This window comes from Nematolebias whitei, chromosome 1 (genome assembly GCF_014905685.2).
Source record: "Nematolebias whitei isolate Nwh7 chromosome 1, NemWhi1, whole genome shotgun sequence".
Taxonomy (NCBI): domain Eukaryota; kingdom Metazoa; phylum Chordata; class Actinopteri; order Cyprinodontiformes; family Rivulidae; genus Nematolebias; species Nematolebias whitei.
The window spans coordinates 10,993,794-11,012,209 of NC_056498.1; the positions used below are offsets into that span (position 1 = coordinate 10,993,794).

General features: G+C 38.7%; 2 protein-coding genes across 2 annotated transcripts in view; both read right to left on the reverse strand.

Annotated features, from left to right (window-relative positions):
• LOC119415277 (ependymin-like) overlaps positions 1 to 4,061 on the reverse strand; it is an 11,873-nt gene extending 7,812 nt beyond the window's left edge. The window contains exons 1-3 of the mRNA XM_037682457.1: positions 3,902 to 4,061; positions 3,340 to 3,374; positions 3,081 to 3,215 (exon numbers count right to left, since the gene is read on the reverse strand). Of these exons, the coding sequence (XP_037538385.1) occupies positions 3,081 to 3,215; positions 3,340 to 3,374; positions 3,902 to 3,968 (237 nt within the window). The 5' untranslated portion in view covers positions 3,969 to 4,061. The remainder of the gene's footprint in view (positions 1 to 3,080; positions 3,216 to 3,339; positions 3,375 to 3,901) is intronic.
• Positions 4,062 to 6,910: 2,849 nt separating this feature from the next.
• On the reverse strand, positions 6,911 to 14,982 carry LOC119415287 (ependymin-1). The gene is made up of 6 exons (XM_037682469.1): positions 14,885 to 14,982; positions 9,722 to 9,756; positions 9,500 to 9,634; positions 7,354 to 7,540; positions 7,190 to 7,277; positions 6,911 to 7,105 (listed from the first exon to the last, which is right to left on the reverse strand). Exons 1-6 carry the CDS (start codon positions 14,949 to 14,951, stop codon positions 6,973 to 6,975), a joined length of 645 nt encoding a protein of 214 aa, XP_037538397.1. The 5' UTR covers positions 14,952 to 14,982; the 3' UTR covers positions 6,911 to 6,972.
• Positions 14,983 to 18,416: the final 3,434 nt, after the last annotated feature.

Consider the following 18,416-nt stretch of genomic DNA (forward strand, 5'->3'; position numbering starts at 1 on the left):
TATATACATACCTACATACACCCACATATATACATACCTACATACACACACATATATACATACCTACATACACACACATATATACATACATACATACACACACATATATGCATACATACATACACACACATACACATATACATACATACATACACACACATACACATACATACATACATATACACACATACACATACATATCCCCACACATACATACATACATATACATAGATATACATAAAGAAAGAAAGAGAGAGAAAAAAAAAAAGAAAGAACTCATTGTTGAAGCGAACCTGGCCCATCCGCGGACCTGACCTGGCCCACGGGTCATATGTTGAACAGCCCTGCTTTAAACCAAGCTGTTGTTTCTTTTAATAAAGCCATGGAGTGATATCCCATTCCCTGAACAGCTGACCGTTAACATAAAGTTTATCTACTGCCACTGTAGCCCTGGCGCCCTCAGACATGAATTTTTTCCTGATTGGAAATAAAACTCGCCTCCGATCGAGTATTTCTTTAGGAAACTGATCATTAACGCTGAAATCTTTCCCACGCAGCTCTCTGCCCTGACTTCTCACCTGCTCTTTCTGTTTATAATGCTCAAATTTAGCTATAATTGGGCGAGGTCGTTTGTTATCGGGCCTCTTACCTCCGAGCCGGTGAACACGATGGAAAGTGAACTTTTTTACGGTTTCACTTGGGAGTTTCAGCTCACGTTGGATAAACTCACGGATCGTCGCTTCTGCGTCCTCCTCTCCTCGTTCAGGGATCCCAGAGAAGACAAGATTATCCCGCATACTCCGAGCTTGAAGGTCCAGGATGGACTCTTTCATTTTTCTGTTATCTCCGGATATCTGCGTCATCCTCTCTGTGAGATCTTTAACGTCTCCCCTCAGAGATTGGTTTTCTGCAGCTAGCGACGCCACCTGAGCTTGACTGAACTCCAGAGATTCCCTCAACGCTTCGAACTCTTTGTGGAGAGCTTCAACGAGAGCCAGTCGGGCATCTAAACTTGTTAACTTTTTGTCGATGGACTCCAGAACATCGGTGAAGCTTTTCTCAGGAGATGTGGACGCGCCGCTTGAGCTCTCCGAACGCGTGCGCTTGGATGTTGGAGTAGCCGTGGGCGCGTTCTGAGGTTTACCCATCACTATATTCTCAAAGCACGCGTCCAGGTAGCTCTCAAGACTGTCCAACGTCTCCTCGTCCAGTTTGTTTTATTGAAACAAAAAAGCACAGGTTAGTAATAACAAAAAAATTTATGAAAAATATTAATATATTCGATTGTTTTACCTGAGTTTAATTTATTTTAATTTAATTTGTTTGGTTTACCTGAATTTTGTCATTTACTTACGCTGCACAGCTCCTACGTGATCTCAGCCGCTCATCACCAGGTGACACCAATCCGAACCTAACTAGAGGATTTATCCAAAAGGAAAGTCATAAGTCCAGTCTTAAAACTGGACAATGTGTCAGCCTCATGGACAGAAACTGGAAGTTGGTTCCACAAAAGAGGAGCCTGATAACCGAAAGATCTTCCTCCCATTCTGCTTTGGAATCTCTAGGAACCACAAGTAAACCTGCAGTCTAAGAGCAAGTGCTCTGTTAGAAAAATTATGGAACACTAAGATTTGTAAAATGACATGGAGCTAGGTTGTTGAGAGCTTTGTAGGTTAGAAGTAATTTTGAATTCTATTCTGGACTTGACAGAGAGCCAGTGGAGAGAAGCTAAAACTGGAGAGATATGATCTATCAACTCTCATTAGAACTCTGGCAGCAGCATTTTGTATCAACTGAAGACTTTTTAAAGAAGTTTTTGGACACCCAAATAATAAACAATTGCAGTAGTCCGGTCTAGACATGAAAAATGCATGAACCAGTTTTTCTGCATCATTTTTAATAATAATAACACTTTATTTATAAAGCCCTTTAAAACAACCACAGCTGCAACAAAGTGCTGTACACATAAAGTCAAGAACATTTTAACCCATGAAAAATAAAATACTTGTTAAAACATTAAGGTCAATAAAAACAGTGCAGAGCAAATTCAGTCTAAAAACCAGGGAGTAAAAATGTGTTTTTAAAAGAGTTTTAAAAATGGACAGTGAACGGGCTCATCTGATGAGAAGAGGGAGATCGTTCCACATTTTTGGACAAAAGTTTCTAATCTTAGTGATATTACGCAGGTGAAGGAAAGCGGTCCTCATAACTTTTTTAATGTGGGGGTTTTACCATATATCCAAAAATAACACCAAGGTTGTTTTTTTTTACATTAGAACTGGGAGCCAAATTAATGCCATCCAGCAGAACTAAAAGGCTGCAAAGTTTATTCCTCAAATGTTCGAGTCCAAAAACCACAACATCTGTCTTGTCTCAGTTTAAAAGCAGAAAAATATGGTTCCTCCAGGTTTTTATGTCTTTAAGACATAATTGTAGTTTAAGTAACTGACTGGATTCATCAGGTTTCATGGACAAATAAAACTGTGTATCATCAGCATAACAATGAAAATGTATCCCATGCTGTTTAATAACTTTACCTAATGGAAGTATACTGTATATAAAGAGAACTGGTCCAAGCATTGAATCCTGAGGAATGCCATGGCTAACTTTGGTGTATGAATCAAGCTGCACATTTTTCACATTTTGGACAGTTTTCAAAAAAAATTAATTGAATTAAAAATTGCAAAAAAAAAAGTGGACAAATAAGAGACCATTAGCAATAAACATGCTTCAGTGGTAACGCATCTTGTGTTTTTTTTAATGTGTTAGGAGTGGCTCAGGCCATCAATAACTTTGAATTTGTGCTGAAAACCTTTTTTTCCCTTTGGCTTTGAGTTATATTTGAGCAGAACATCCAGGTTTGTTTTTAATAGTCAATGATTTTTGTGCACTGACTTTTACTGTCCAAATGTATTTATTTATCCTAATATTGTGTTTTATGCAATATTTTATTGTATTTGAGTTCACGGGCATTTACTTTAAACTTTGTACAACGCTTTGGTCCTTAAGGGTTGTTCTTAAAATGTGCTATAAAATGAACTTTTGCTTGATTGATTGATGATTACAAATGTTATCATTACCTCTTGGTACAGCAGAAGAATGTCCAGGTGGAAGAAGGTTTTATTGCCAAAGGTTCCTAACTCTCGGAGACTGATGCGTTGTCCGACCTCATCATAGGTATACTTGGCCAGGGCCAGCCTGTCATTTTGGGCAGACTTTAAGATGATAAAAATGAAACTCAACTTAAAAGATGCTAAATAATCAGTAATCCACTAACTAAGTAGCACTTCAAAATTTAGAATTTTGTGTTTTCAGGATTATCAGACACTTTGTACTTACCACAGAGAGGCTTCCTGACATCAGTGCTGGAGACGCTGTTGAAGTTGAAATACACAGACTTTAATCCGAGTCGATCAGAATGTTAATACTGCAGATCATGAGGGGTCACTTAGGACCTTTATCAGAATTAGTTTGCATTTGAATCTATAAAACGTAATTCTCACATCAAGAAAACAAATCTTGGAAACACTAAATCCCGTTCAAACACACATGAAAACCTTTTATACACACATCTGGAGACATTTTACTAAACGTAAGAGATTTCCACCTGTGTGTCAGTAGTGTGTGTTTTCAGCATAGAGGTCTATAGCTAACTTCTTTCTTACAGCCTGCCTTGTGTCTCGCACAGGGACTGTTGGAAATAGGCACCAGCTCTCCAAGGCCCAGAAAGGAGAAGCGAGTAAATAAAATGGATGAATGGATGCAAGCTAATTCTGAATAATGGTATATGTGGCCCCTCATACATGTGCAAAGCTGCTTACGGTAAAAACACGTTTCCATTGTATCTTGAAACACAGTTTGAAAACACAATTTAAATATAAATATTTTCAGAAGTACTCACAGCATGGTTGTGGTTTCTGAGCCAGGCAGCCTACTGACAAACACACAAGCAGAACCAGAGCTCTCATGTTGTCTGATGTAAAGTTAATATTCTCAGCAGGATCAGGAACTATCCAGAGATGCCCAATGCTTTTATAGAAGCTGGTGAGGTTTCCAGTCTGCATGCAGTATAATGATCAAAGATCTTCTTTGTAAGGGTGTGAAATGTGTTGTGTTCACGAGTGACTGAACTAGGGGATATTTTGTGATGAAATTTGACAGATTGGGAGTCACAGATCTATTAATTATTCATGCTTTTTATTCAAATACTCACATGACCACAGTTTAATCACGTTACTCTTCAAGAAAGATGTTTTAAAAGAAAGTAGGAGTCATACATGTAGTGCTAAAAGGCAAAAGAGAGGCCATAATGTTCATGTTTGTATCTCTCTCTCTCTGTATTTGTGTGTTGTCAGCACACAAAATGAACCACTGAATGGATTTTAATAACATTTTCAGAAATGTCTTCTCTTTATGTTCACAGCTGCCTAAATTTTTGAGTAAATGCAATTCAAAATGATAGCTACAGCTACATGAACTTAACAAATCCAAAACTAGCTATAACTCAGTGCGTTTTACAGATGTTGAGCCAACATTTGGTGTGGTAGTCCCTGAGAGTCATCTCCATCCCATACCTGCACGTTTTTTTGTTCTAGATACTTTGACATTGACCAACCTGTCTGCCTGTAAACAAAATATCTATGGGGTAGCTGTAGCTGAGTGGTTAGGGCAGTCGTCCTCCATTGGGAGAGTTGGTGATTTGATTCCACCAGCAGTCACATGATGAAGTGTCCCTGGGTAAGACACTAAACCCCTCATTGCCTCTGATGTGTGTCCCATCGATAAATGAATGTGATCTAAAGCACTGATTAATCTCTACAGATTCAGATTATCCGTCCGCCTTAACTTTTGTGTTTTTCTGTGTACTTGGTTCCTGGGCTTTGTCCTGTTTGGTTTAGTTTTTTCCCCTTGTGTTTTCCTTCATGCCCTCCATTCTGTTCCCCCTACCCCCCATCCAAATTAAGTAGAGTAATTTTGGGATGTCAGGGGCCATCCCCGGAGGGAAAGAATACTAAGAGGATCTGTGTTTTGTTTGAATTTTCTTGTGTCATCTGTTCAGTCTTCATTCATGTTGTCAGCCACAAGGGACATCAGCATACTCCTTGTTCAAATAACCATTTCCAAATGACATAAATGACAACACAACAAATAATGGGTGAAATTTGAGTTTTATTTTTATATTTTTCTTGAAAGACACCATGGTTTCATATCAGTACTGTACATTATAAAGTTGGAAGTATGCAAGTCAATATAGTGCAGTCACGAAGAAGAAAATAAAAACAAATGCTTTCTGGTACTATTCAGTTTTGAGGCAAAAATTTACTTCACCCAATCATGAAAAATAAGTGTAATGGTGTCAGAGTTGCTATTCTCAGGGTGTTAAGCTGAGGTAAATGGTATTGTAGTGAACTAGGCCTCCGATCAAACCTGCCTCTGAAGACCTTCATGGGACAGGAACTGTTATTTCATTGATTTGAATCCAGAAATACAAATTAGCTCATCCAGAGACTTTCTAATTGCATCCTGATCTAATCAATTGAAAGAACACTCTCTTTTTTATATTATCATTACTATTTTACAATATCTTGATAATCAAAAGTGTGTTTAGTTCATACCATTTTTAAATGTTGAAGTGAACCACTCATTTTAAATCAACTATGAAACAGTATTAATGATTTTTTAATCCTCATTCAAAGTAGAAATCAAGTTAAATGTCTATGTTACAAAGTAATTAGGCATTTTTGATCTTCTGTCTAAAATGTGAAGAGTGATGTCGGTCAAAAGTCGGAGACAGTCGAAAACAAGTTATTGGAACGAGCTATTGTGTTTTTAAACCTCTCAGACAGTAAATAAGAAAACTGGCACCTGTGAGTCTGTCATTTCTCCAAAATATTTTCTCGTCTTTGACTAACCGTTCTCAAAACATTCCGGCAGTTTTCTGACTTGTAATGACCCTCTGACGTCACTAAAACCACACCCATGTTGGTTCCTTCAACCAATCAGGACTTCCTAAAAGTGACCGGAAGCAGAACTCTTTAAAAGTCGACACTTCCTAGTTCCATTAGTTCCGTGAGTTCCGTTAGTTCTTCTGGTTCTGATGGAGTTCGGCTGGTGTTCCTCGGAGTTCTTCTGAAGTTCTTCTGAGTCTCTTTGAGTACTGTGGAGTAGTTCTGGAGTTTTTCCACTGCTGAGTGGAACTTCAGACTCAGTTTTCCAGGCTGATGGAGCATCCATCTCTGCAGGAGCCACGACGCCTCGCTGTGGCTCCACCCGGCGAATGCCCTATAACTGCTGAGGAAGTTTGTTCTGTGGAACGGATTATCTCACGACTTCTGCCGAGTCGCAGCCGCCCTGAGGAGATGCTGAAAGGTAGCGTGCCAGGGACCTCTTGACTGCAGCTGACCCATTCTCTGCCAAGGTAAAGAGTCGTCACTGGTTTCACTACAAGTGTACCACGGCGAGCTGCGTTTGAAAGGAGCGTGTTGTTCTGGTCTACAGACATACATCCTCATCCATCTTTTCTCTCCATTTAAACTCCTTCATTTCCCATCTTTAAACTTCTATCTTGCCAGTAATTAATCCAGATGCCTTCAGAAATGTCTGTTGTTTTTATTAAGTAAAACGTGCCAAGTTTTATTAATTAGAGCCGATCAGTATAATCAAGTGTACAATGTTTGATGTTAAATTTTGATTCTGTTAATAAATGACCACATTTATTTTGATGGGTCAAATAAAATTAACGTCTCATGTCACTGATTAAACCATCGACAACACAGTACCTCTGTCACATATCTGTCAAGTAGCTCGAAAAAGAGAGAACCCGTTATTAAAATATGACTGTAGTGGAGCTCGAAGCTAACCTAGCCTTTTAGCATACTACAGTATGAATATCAAAGAAGAAAAGTTTGGATGAGAATTTAACAACATTTATTGTGGTTTTGTCAGGCAAAGCTTTATAAATAAAGATAGCCTTTATATCTTGGGCAGAAACAGACTGAGGAAGTTTGCTGGCTCCTCATTGTTGTCCTTTGACTCTTCATCATGGCAGAAGTCTGGTGGGTTGAGTTGACTGGGGTCTGTAATCCCCTTGATGTTGTTGACGTAGCTAATGAACAGAACAAAAACAGTAACATTGAAAACACGCAAGTGTGCATACATGTTTTAGACTTGTTCAAGGGCTGAAACTAACCTGGTCACCACCCATCCAAACTGCTCAGTTTGAAAGAGAGTGGTGACAGGAATGCAACCAAACTCAGTGACCGAGCTCACATACTTTCCTGAATAGACAGAAAATAATGTATTTATAGAAAAAAGGTGAATGAATGAACAGAAAGCTATGAAATGTTCTCACACCTGTTTTGTCAGGCAGATCTCCTGTCCAGGTGTTGATCAGCAGACCCTCTCCAGGTCCAGATGAGCTGCCCAGGACAAACTGACCCACCAAAGTTGCATCTTTGGGAATAACCAGTGGCTGGAAGTCCGCCTTCAAAGGCTTCTTCTTACATGTCCGATTATGTTCATGAATTTCATACATAACATTCTGATGGATGAGACAATTTTTAGATTAATAAAATTTTGAACACACTTTAAGTTCTAAGTAAAATCTTTATTCTTGTTAAACAATCTGCATTTTGCTACTTAAGTTTTATTCTTGGAATAAAATTTAAACGATTCACTAACAACTCAGACTAAATGAGAGTTACCAAGCTCTGCGGAGGCAGGACTCCGGGAGTGGATGAGATTTACCCTGATTTCCTTAGGGCTCTGGATTTTGTGGGATGGTCTTGGTTGACATGCCTTTGCAGCATCACATGGACATTGGTGGCAGTGCCACTGGATTGGCACACTGGGGTTGTGGTTCTCTTCTTCAAAAAGGGGGACCGGATGGTGTGCTCCAATCACAGGGGCATCACTCTCCTTAGCCTCCCTGGTAAGGTCTATTCAGGGGTACTGGAGAAGTGAGTCCGATTGTTGGTCCAACTTCAGATCCAGGAGGAGCAATGCAGGTTCCATCCTGGCTGTGGAACACTGGATCAGCTCTTTACTCTCACTAGGGTCCTCGAGGGGTCATGGGAGTTTGTCCATCCAGTCTACATGTGTTTTGTGGACATGGAAACTTGTGGACTTGGACTTATGTTCCTCGAGGGGGTGCTCGGTGAGTATGGGATTGGTAGCCCATTGCTACGGGCTGTTGGGTCGCTAATACAAGCGGTGCGAGAATTTGGTTCGCATTGCCAGTAGTAATTCGGACCCCTTCAGGATGGGAGTTGGACTCCGCTGCCCATTGTCACAGATTATGTTCACAACTTTTATGGACAGGATTTCTTGGTGCAACCAGGAGGCAGAGGGAGCCCGGTTTGGTGGCTTCAGGATTCCTTCTCTGCTCTTTGCCAATGATGTGGTCCTGTTGGCGTCATCATGCCATGATCTTCAGTTCCCACTGGAGAGGTTCACACCCCAGTAGGAAGTGACTGTGATGAGAATAAGTACCTCCAAATCTGAAGCCATGGTCCTCAGTCAGAAAAGGGTGGATTGCTCTCTTCTGGTCTAGGGTGAGGTTCTGTCTCAAGTGGAGGAGTTCAAATATCTTGGGGTTTTGTTCACAAATGAGGGAAGAATGGAGTGTGAGATTGACAGACAGATTGGTGCAGCATCTGCAATATTGCAGACTCTGTGCCGGTCCATTGTGGTGAGGAGAGAGCTGAGCTATAACGCAAAGCTCTCTGTTTATCGGTCAGTCTATGTTCCTACCCTCACCTACAAGCTCTGTGTAGTGACCGAAAGAATGAGATCACGGATACAGGCCTTTCTGGATGGAGTTTGCATGTTCTCTTCATGCATGCATGGGTTTTCTCCAAATACTCTGCTTTCCTCCCTTAGACCAAAAACATATATGTTTGGTTGACTGGTAACTCTAAATTGTCCCTAGGTGTGAGTGAAAGAGTGAATGGTTGTTTGTCACGTTTGTCTCTATGATGTTTGTCCTGTGATGGACTGGAGACCTGTCCAAGGTGTCCGCCTCTTGCATAGTGACTGCTGGACATGGGCACCAGTGACCCCTGCGACCCAAAAAGGAAGAAGTGGATAAAGATAATGGATGGATGGATGGATGGATGGATAGAATTATGAACCAGCTATAGCACCAGCTCTGCTCTACCACCAGAACCTCTTTGTGATAACGCGTACTAAGTTTCATTACACTAGCGGATCAGAAGTTATGGACCTGACAAGAGAAACGTGACATTTATGTGCAAGGAAGGATGACGGGAGACCATGTAGTAATACATCCCACCTTTGACGGTAGTATAAAATAAAACTGTTTGTTTTGCTAATATGACATACTGACATTACATTTTAGGAATAGGTTATATGCTGGAACAAATTGGTGAATCATGCTTCTAAATTGCAAATAAACTTTCCCTTTCTCTCTCACTTCTGACCTATGGTATTTACACAACAAAATCAATATTTGACATGTTCTTGTCTTTGCTTTGGTCACCTCTCTGAAGAGTAGCAGTGCATCATAGGTGAAGGATTTGTTTTCATAGGTGCCCAGCTCCATGAGGCGCACTTTGTGGCCCAGAGCATCGTACAGGTATTTGGCAAAGGTCCACAGCTTTTCATTCTGTGTGGACTGGAGAGTCATAATATGAGTTGGTTTGTACATTTGGTTAGCAGCGTAGATCACATTTTATTGTATTTTGTTGAAAAAAAAACTCACCACAGTGATGAGCCCAGACAGAAGAGCAGGACTCGCTGTGTGCAATAAAAACAGCATCATTAATCAAAAGTACACACTTGTTTCTTTAAAACAGTATAATATGATAATAATAAAAGTCACAATATTTTACTCTACAAGGATTTAATGTAACAGTGGTCAGCCCACGTGAGCGAGGCATTTGAGCGGCAGAGATGATGCTGAGAAAAATAGAAAAGACGAGAACTTCGGCTCTGTCAACTCTTCCGTTCTGATTGTGAGGTGACATTTGTCTGCATGCAGGGAGAACTCTGCAAGAAGATGGTGTGGCCACGGTCAGAATTGTTCATACAGCTGTCCAGTTCCTTCGAGGTGACGTTGTCAGAACTGGACCCCTCGATACATAACAACAAAGGAGACAGATGTGATGCAGCAAGGAGGGAACATTTCAGACTGGATCTTGCTCCAAACTTCCCCTAATTAAGTAATTTACTTTTATCATGCTGATATGCTGTTTCTATTAATCAGAGTTACATTGTTTAAAGATACGAACAAACTAAATTTTAGTTGCCGGCAATCAGAGAACAAACTTTTAAATTTGCTTTAAGTTCCTTTAGTAAAACATGATACATTTATTTGTTTTGGAAAAAACTAAAGGAGGAAGATTAAGTTTTATCCATGAAGAGAAGAATTACTTAATTAAGGTTAAGGCTCATCTAATTATCGAAATATTTTTATGCTCATGCTGTAATTTTAATGCGAGTTTTGAGACGTTTTATCTTGAGTTATGACTGACTTTCAGGCCCGACAGAGCACTTTTGTTCATTTAGGGACACTTTAGGTGTGGCACTTTTACTCTAGAAGAAGGTCAGTGAAAATTAGCCAGTAATAATCTTAATTGTCTAAAACATCATGCTCTTTTTCAGAGTTTCTCAATTTTAAATCACACAAATGAAAGAATAGATATCCAGATAAACAGTCAATTTTAAACCAGTCCTCCACAATAACCTGTAAGCATTTGACTTTGTTTTAATTTATTTTATTTTCAACACAATTTGAAATTGGATTAAGATCTCTGTGTTATTCAACTACTGGTAAATGTTAACTTCAAACAGGTTAGATTGTAAAAGATTTTTTAAAATAGAGAAAATAAAAATATTTATTTTTATGTTGGGGTTTTATATAAATTCATTAAAAGGTTTATCAGTTTCAAGAACAAAAAAATGCAGCAATTATTAAAGTTCTTTTTACAAGTTATTTGTTTGCTATTATTTTTTTATGGATTATTGCATTCATTTCTTCAAAGTATACCGGTTTTAAGACTTTAAATCCAATAGTCTTCTAATAAACTAAACTAAACTTTTACACAACTGAGAAACAAGCCATTTAATTTAAAGTTATACAGATGTACTAAAGTCAAATAAGTTATTGTTTACTTTTAAGTCTAAAGTAATTGTGGTTTGTAATGGTTTCAATGGAATATGGTTTTAGAAATGAAGTTACATTGAGTTACAAAGCAGAGTTTATTGTATGCACAGAGGACCAGGAGAAAAGAATAACATTTAAAGGGATAGGCCGGTTACAGTATTTGGATATTATGCTGAAAGTCCACAAAGGACTATTTAGAATTTTCTTGTGGAAAAGGAAACTTCAAGCTACTGTTTTTCACATATTCACAGAGATTTTTTGTGTGTGGATTTTTTTTTTCTTTGTTTGTTCATTCTTCATTGGTTCAATGTTTCATTCAACTTGTGTTTCATTTATTTTTATCCACCTTTTTATTAAAGCTCAAGCAATCATCTGCTGCCACATATTCATTTTACATCAAAGGGTGATGAGGGTGTTCTTTTTTTATTCTTTTCTTTTTCCTTGTTAGTCTGTTTTGCTTTATGTAAGCAATGGATAATATATATTTTCATTTTGTGAGAACTGATTTGATTCTCAGAAGGAGGAATATGATAGAAATATAATACTGATCTGTTTTCTGATACATTAAATGTGATTATTACTATCTTTAAGGCATGATTTCTGTATTTGTGATGCATTGACTCTCTGTGAGTCTGGCTGTTCTCCAAAGATTTGTAATAATTTTGATTAAATCGTCACCTGATCGTTTGTGAATCAGGGTTTTTTTTTTACGACAGGCTACAAGTATCAAATTACAACGGAGCTTTAGGGCCACGCTAAGAAAAAAAAACATTTCCACATTAAGAAAAAAACATTAAAAGCCATAAAATTGCGAGAATAAAGTCGAATAAAGTCTTAATATTACGAGAAAAAAGTCATATGAGACTTTTTTCCTTCGCAGCGCTTGTTTATTTATTTATTTATTTTCCACGAGTCGGATCCACGGCGCGACCTGTCAGTCACTCTAGTAGGCTTGTCAGCAAATGACTAATCCAAAGCTAAATGAACTGTAATATTATCCAATATCTGACACGATAAAGCAGGTTTACCACACTTTAACTGTAGTAAAATGAAGAATGTTGAGCATCTTGTTAAGTTATACTTTGGTATTGGTTTAACAAATTAGGTGATAGTTAATCTGTTAGGTCATCAGCATCAGATTATTATCAGTATCAGGACTTTGAACCTGCAGTAAGGTGGTACGCTCTGATGAGCCACAGCAGCTCTCTGCAGGTAAGGAGCATTTAGCTTCGGATTGGTCATTTGCTGACAAGCCTACTGGATTGATTGACAGGTCATGTCGTTGATCCAACTTGTGGAAAATAAATAAACGAGCTGCTAAAAAAAGAAAAGTCTCGCACGACTTTATTCTTGTAATTTTATGGCTTATTTTTTTCTTAGCGTGGCCCAAAAGCTCTCTTGTAATCAAACAGCTAACTAGGTGAATGCAAAAGATAACAAAATAGCAAACTAAAAGCTATGGATAACAAATTGCTGACTAAAAACTAAATGTAACAAAGACTAGCTAAAAGCTAAACGTAGAAAGCTGTAGCTAGAAGCTAAAAGCAACAAAATATTAGTTAAAAGCTAAAAGTATAGTAAAAGGATACTTTAAAGTATCAAACAACTATAGTTAGATTAAAGCTAAAAGTAAATGGACTGTACTTATATAGAGCCTTTCTATCTTGTTGAGATACTCAAAGTGCTTTACACAACTACCTGTGTCCTTTTTTACTCATTCATACAGCACTCTACTACTTTGTAGATCTCTACAAAGCTAATTGAACAAATCATTCTAAAGAAACTAATCAGAGCTTTATCACATTCATACACTGATGGGACACACATCAGAGGCAATGAGGGGTTCAATGTCTTGCCCAAGGACACTTTGGCATGTGACTGCTGGGGGATTCAAACCCCCAACTCTTGCATTGGAAGACGACTGCTCTAACCACTCAGCCACAGCTGCCCCAAAGCAGTAAAAAGGCTAGCTAAAAGATAAAAGTAGTATAATAAGCTAAACTAATAACTGCTGAAAGAAATTTTAAAGAAAGGAATTATTTTGAAAGAATTGAAGGGACCTTAAATAATTTCTGTTAGGAAAATTATTTGTAAATAAATAAAGAAGTGTAAAAGTTTCAAAACTCAAACGTCACAGCAGCATGTCCTGAATGAATATATATTAATAATATATGAAAAGCTAAAATAGCCCAAAGTAAGTTAGAAGTAGTTAGATTAATAAAAAAAATAAACATTCAAAATAATAACAATAAAAAACACGTAAACATTAATAAATAATTTCATGGTGAATTTAAATAGAATTGTTCTGCAGTTGTTTCTATTGGCATTCTTGGACATAAAGGGTTTCCTCTTAAATCTTATAAGGCATAAAGTACTTTTAGGACTACAGGCTGTGATTTATTTATTTATTTTCCTAAATGGAAGAGAAGGATGTTCTGTACGACGGAGCTTTAGGGCCACACTAAAAAAAATTTTATATTACGAATGAGAACAAAGTCATAGTATTACGAGAATAAAGTCGTAGTATTATGAGAATAAAGTCCAAACAGTGCGAGAATGAAGTCATAATATTATGAGAGAAAACTAAACTCGTAATTTTACCAGAATAAATTTGTAATATAATCAGAACTCTGACATGAAAAAACAATCTTACAACTGCGGTAAAATGATGAATGTTGATGTCGGCCATTCAATAGCAGGGGGCCAACACACTGTATATGGATTCTTATGATAAATTGAAGCCATATGGCATTGCAATTAATGGCTGCATTGATGGATTTAGTCGTGACATAATGTGGATGGAGGCATTCTCATAATATTATGACTTTCTCTCTTAATATTATGACTTTATTCTCGTAATATTACAACTTTATTCTCGTAATTTTACGACTTTATTCTCGTAATATTGCGACTTTATTCTAGTAATATTATGACTTTATTCTTATCATATTACGACTTTATTCTCATAATATTCCAACTTTATTCTCGTAATATTCCAACTTTATTCTCGTAATTTTACAACTTTATTCTCGTAATTTATGACTTTATTCTTGTAATTTACAACTTTATTCTCGTAATATTATGACTTTTTTCTCATAATGTAATTTTTTTTCTTAGCATGGCCCTAAAGCTCCATCGTAGTTCTGAACTTGTCATATCTCATAAATAAAACACAACAGAAATCTAAACACTTTAACAAGTGACCACCAGACCTTTCCTGTAGCCCACAGATCAAAACAGTTTGTAATAAACCTAAAGTTTTTGCACACTGACTGTTTGAGGCTTACTTTATAGGCTGCATTTCTCTTTGTCAGGCTATGTGCTGCCACCCTTGCAAATGACATCAGAATCTGTGTCCTGCATTTCTGACAGGAGGCTTTTTCTTTGCTTTTGCTAACCAAGAATAGCAAAAACAAAAGTTGCTATAACCTCCTTAACTTTACAGACATTGAGCTAAAACTGAATGTGCTAGTAGCTGAGAGTCATCCTCAACACACACCTGAGTGCTAATACATTGCTGGGTCTTTATTTAAAACTCTGACATTTCTTAGAGTCAATCTTGTCTGTCAACATAATATCTTGTGAGCCAATGGACTGATTTTATCAGAAACTGATCAAATCATTAACATTTTGGCAGATTATTTGTAAACTCCAAATGATTGTTGGGCTTTAGAGGAAAATATGCTTGTTGGGTTTTTAGTTAGCAGTTGTATTGCTATATTTAAAATTTCTTGTAAGTTTTCTTGAACCTGAACTCACCACACGGATGAGGCTTCTCTGCCAGGCAGCCTGCCATCAAACACGCCAACAGCAACACGACCCTCATGCTTTTAGACTTCACGGTCCAGTTCAAATACTGCGGTGTTTAGTGCAAGCCTCACTTCTTTATAAAGGCTGACAGGAACTCTGGACAAACACCTGCCTTGAGGGTTTGGCTCTAACCATGAAAGTTAAAAATTAAACCTGCAGACAAAAAAAAAAAAGGTTTTATGAATCAGACGGAAGTGGTAAGTAAACATGAGACAAGCCCTGCTTCACTGAGGCTTAGTTAATGGGTTTTAAGGAGCAGATAAATGCACTGCAGTTTTTTTCATTTTTTTAATTAAAACATTTATGTCTTGGGCTTATTATAAATGCTTTGACTCAAAATATACACTAAAAGTTTTATCTCAAACCTACACCTGTGTTGTTTTGACCAGAACCCTTCAGTGAGTAGATAAAAGTTTATATGAGTGTGCATCATTGGGTCATGGGTGAGAGTTGTTTGCACTCATAACAGAGCATGAACGCTGAACCGGACCACGAGAACGACCTTTGGAAAAGTTAATGTTTTTTTCAATGTTAATTGGGGCAAATAAACAAAACATAACTTTTTTACATGGAAATGCTCCAGTTTTTATGCCAGGCAGTTACGTACCTGACAAAAAGATGAACTGTTCTACTGTCATGTGTGCTGAGTGAGGGAGTTGTATGATGAGGTGTGTGTTGGGTTTGGTGAACATGTACACAGAAAAGGTGTGGGTGAAAAAAATGATATTCAAGTTTATCTGACAACACTGTTGGGCTCAGCAGCATGCATCTTCCATGCAGTTGTGTATGATCACAGTCATAGCCAAACTAGTGAATCCAGGAATGTTCCTTTGGATCAAGGATGTTGTCAGTTGTTCCAAAATGCGGCTGCGAGAGTTTTAACGAGAGTTGATAGGAGAGATCATATATCTCCAGTTTATCTTCTCTCCATTGGCTCTCAGTCAATTCAGAATATAATTCAAAATCATAATAATTCAAAATCATACTTCTAACATCCAAAGCTCTCAACAATCTAGCTCCATCTTAGAGAATGAAGTTCAAACCATCTCTTCCATCGATCAAGATGGGCAATGTAAGATCACTGGGAAACAAGTTGGATGAACTTCAAGCCCTAACAAGGACCCATCCATAGTATTGGGAATGCAGTGTTATGTGTTTCACTGAGACATAGCTGCAGGATCATATCCCTGACTCCAGCGATTCTCTACCAGACTTTCTGACCATACAAGCAGATAGAGATATAAAGAAGAGCGGCAAAAAAACAACAAAAAAAAGGAGGTGGGTTGGCAGTGCTTGTGAACAACAGATGTTGTAATCCTGGACATGTTACTGTGAAGTGTCGTCTCTGCAGTCCAGATATTGAACTGTTAGCAGTAAGTTGTTGTCCATATTATTTGCCAAGAGAGTTCACCAGTGTTATTTTGGCAACTGTTTACATACCACCCAACGCTTTTGCCGAGACTGCGTGTGATGTCATCAGCTCCGAGGTCGCTAAACTACAGACACAACACCCTAGTGCGTTTGTTGCAATATCTGGGGATTTTAATCATGCCTCACTCTCTGCTACACTTCCAACATTCCAACCATAGGCATCGCAACCATTATATGTGAACGGGACAAGTCCCCCCCCCCACATTAAAAAACGATCATTTGGACCCCCCCCCCCCCCCACACACACACACACACTTTTACTATGAAACATTAGTTCAGGCGGCGCAGTTTCTCTTTCTTCGTGAACAAATCCATTCCACTTAATTAATAGGAGAATACTCAATATAATAAAACTCCACTCCAGGTTTTCCTGGTTACCTCCACCTCTACACACAGAGCAGAAACTGTGCAAGCAGCTGCTGCTGAGTCTCATGCTTCGGTAGAAAACGCACACAGGTGCAGGAGATGGAGACACCTCTGTGTTGCTCACTCGCCAGTTTAGCTGCTTAGTGCGGGCAGTTGTTGACCAGGGGGTTGATCATCAACATATATTCATGTTAGGAGGATGTTTGAGTGCAGCGCTACGTCTGTAGCATGTTCTCTTAGCAGTAACTGTGACGCTGTAAGACGCAGTAGGTGTAAGAGACGCTGTGTGTTCAGGTGCATTAAAGTTGAAATGTCTTTAAAACCCCACACCTTATTGTCCTCAAGCTTCGTGAGAAACATCATTTAGATTAGTAGTGTTGAACACAAGTAAAAATGTCTAGTGGTGATGTTTTTTATTTCTCTATAAACACAAATAGTGCAGATCTGACGCTCTGTATTAAATTGTATAAAAGTTAAAATGTCTCTAAAACCCACAGCTGAATTTACACAAACTTGGTGAGAAATGTGCTTTAAATGTGTGGAAGTAAAGGAAATCTAGGTGAAATTTTGCTTTTTTTGTACATTTCTTTTGCGCACACGCACGCGCGCACGTGCACACACCTACACACATTGCTGTGTCCCCCCCACATCACAGATGCTTCTGACGCCCTTGATTCCAACAATTTGTCAGCTGCTCTACCAGAGAAAACAAAACGCTGGACTTGTTTTATGCAAATGTCAAGGATTCATACATCACTAAAGCAAGACCCCCTCTTGGCAAATTAGATCAAAATCTTGTGTTTCTCTGCTCAAAATATAAACCCCTTGTTCAGAGACAACCTGCAATAAAGAGAACAGTGAGAAAATGGTCAACGGAAGCTGAAGAAGCCCTGCGGGGTTGTTTTGAGGCTACAGACTGGGATGCTCTGTGCCAGCCACATGGAGAGGACATCAATGCCATGACTGAGTGTGTGACCGACTATATAAACTTCTGTGTAAATAACACCATCCCCACCAGAATAGTGAGATGCTTCCCCAATAACAAACCCTGGATCACCACTGACCTGAAGGAACTGTTAAACCAGAAAAGAGAGCTTTCAGGGAGGGAGACAGGGAATTATTGAGGAGTACACAGAAGCAACTAAAAGTCAAGATAAGAAACAGCAAGGAGGTGTACAAGAAGAAGCTGGAGAGCAGGATCCATCAGAACAGTATCAGAGAGGTGTGGTCAGGGATCAAAAAGATCACAGGCTTCAAGCAGAAGGAGGATCAGAAGGATGGAAGCCTGGACAGAGCCAATGAACTGAACACATTCTTCAATAGTTTCAGTTCAGGAACAAGCTCAGCATCCTCCTCTCTTGCCCACAACCAAACATACATGCCACCCTCCATTGACCCAGGGCTGTCCTGTCACACCTGAAATATTGTATCTACCACCTCAGTCATGGACCTTTCTTCTTCTACATTTTGGTCTTCAACCAAATCAGAAGATGCTGATACCTCCTTTGCCTCCCCCCTCTGCTTCTCCAGAAGTCAGGTGAAGAAGCAGCTGGAGAGACTGAACCAGAATAAGGCTGCAGGTCCAGATGGTGTCAGTCCCAGAGTCCTTTTCTTGCTACTCTACGGTGAAACCAGATGTGTTTTCCCTCTCTGCCCCCCCCCCCCCCCCCCCCCCCCCCCCCCC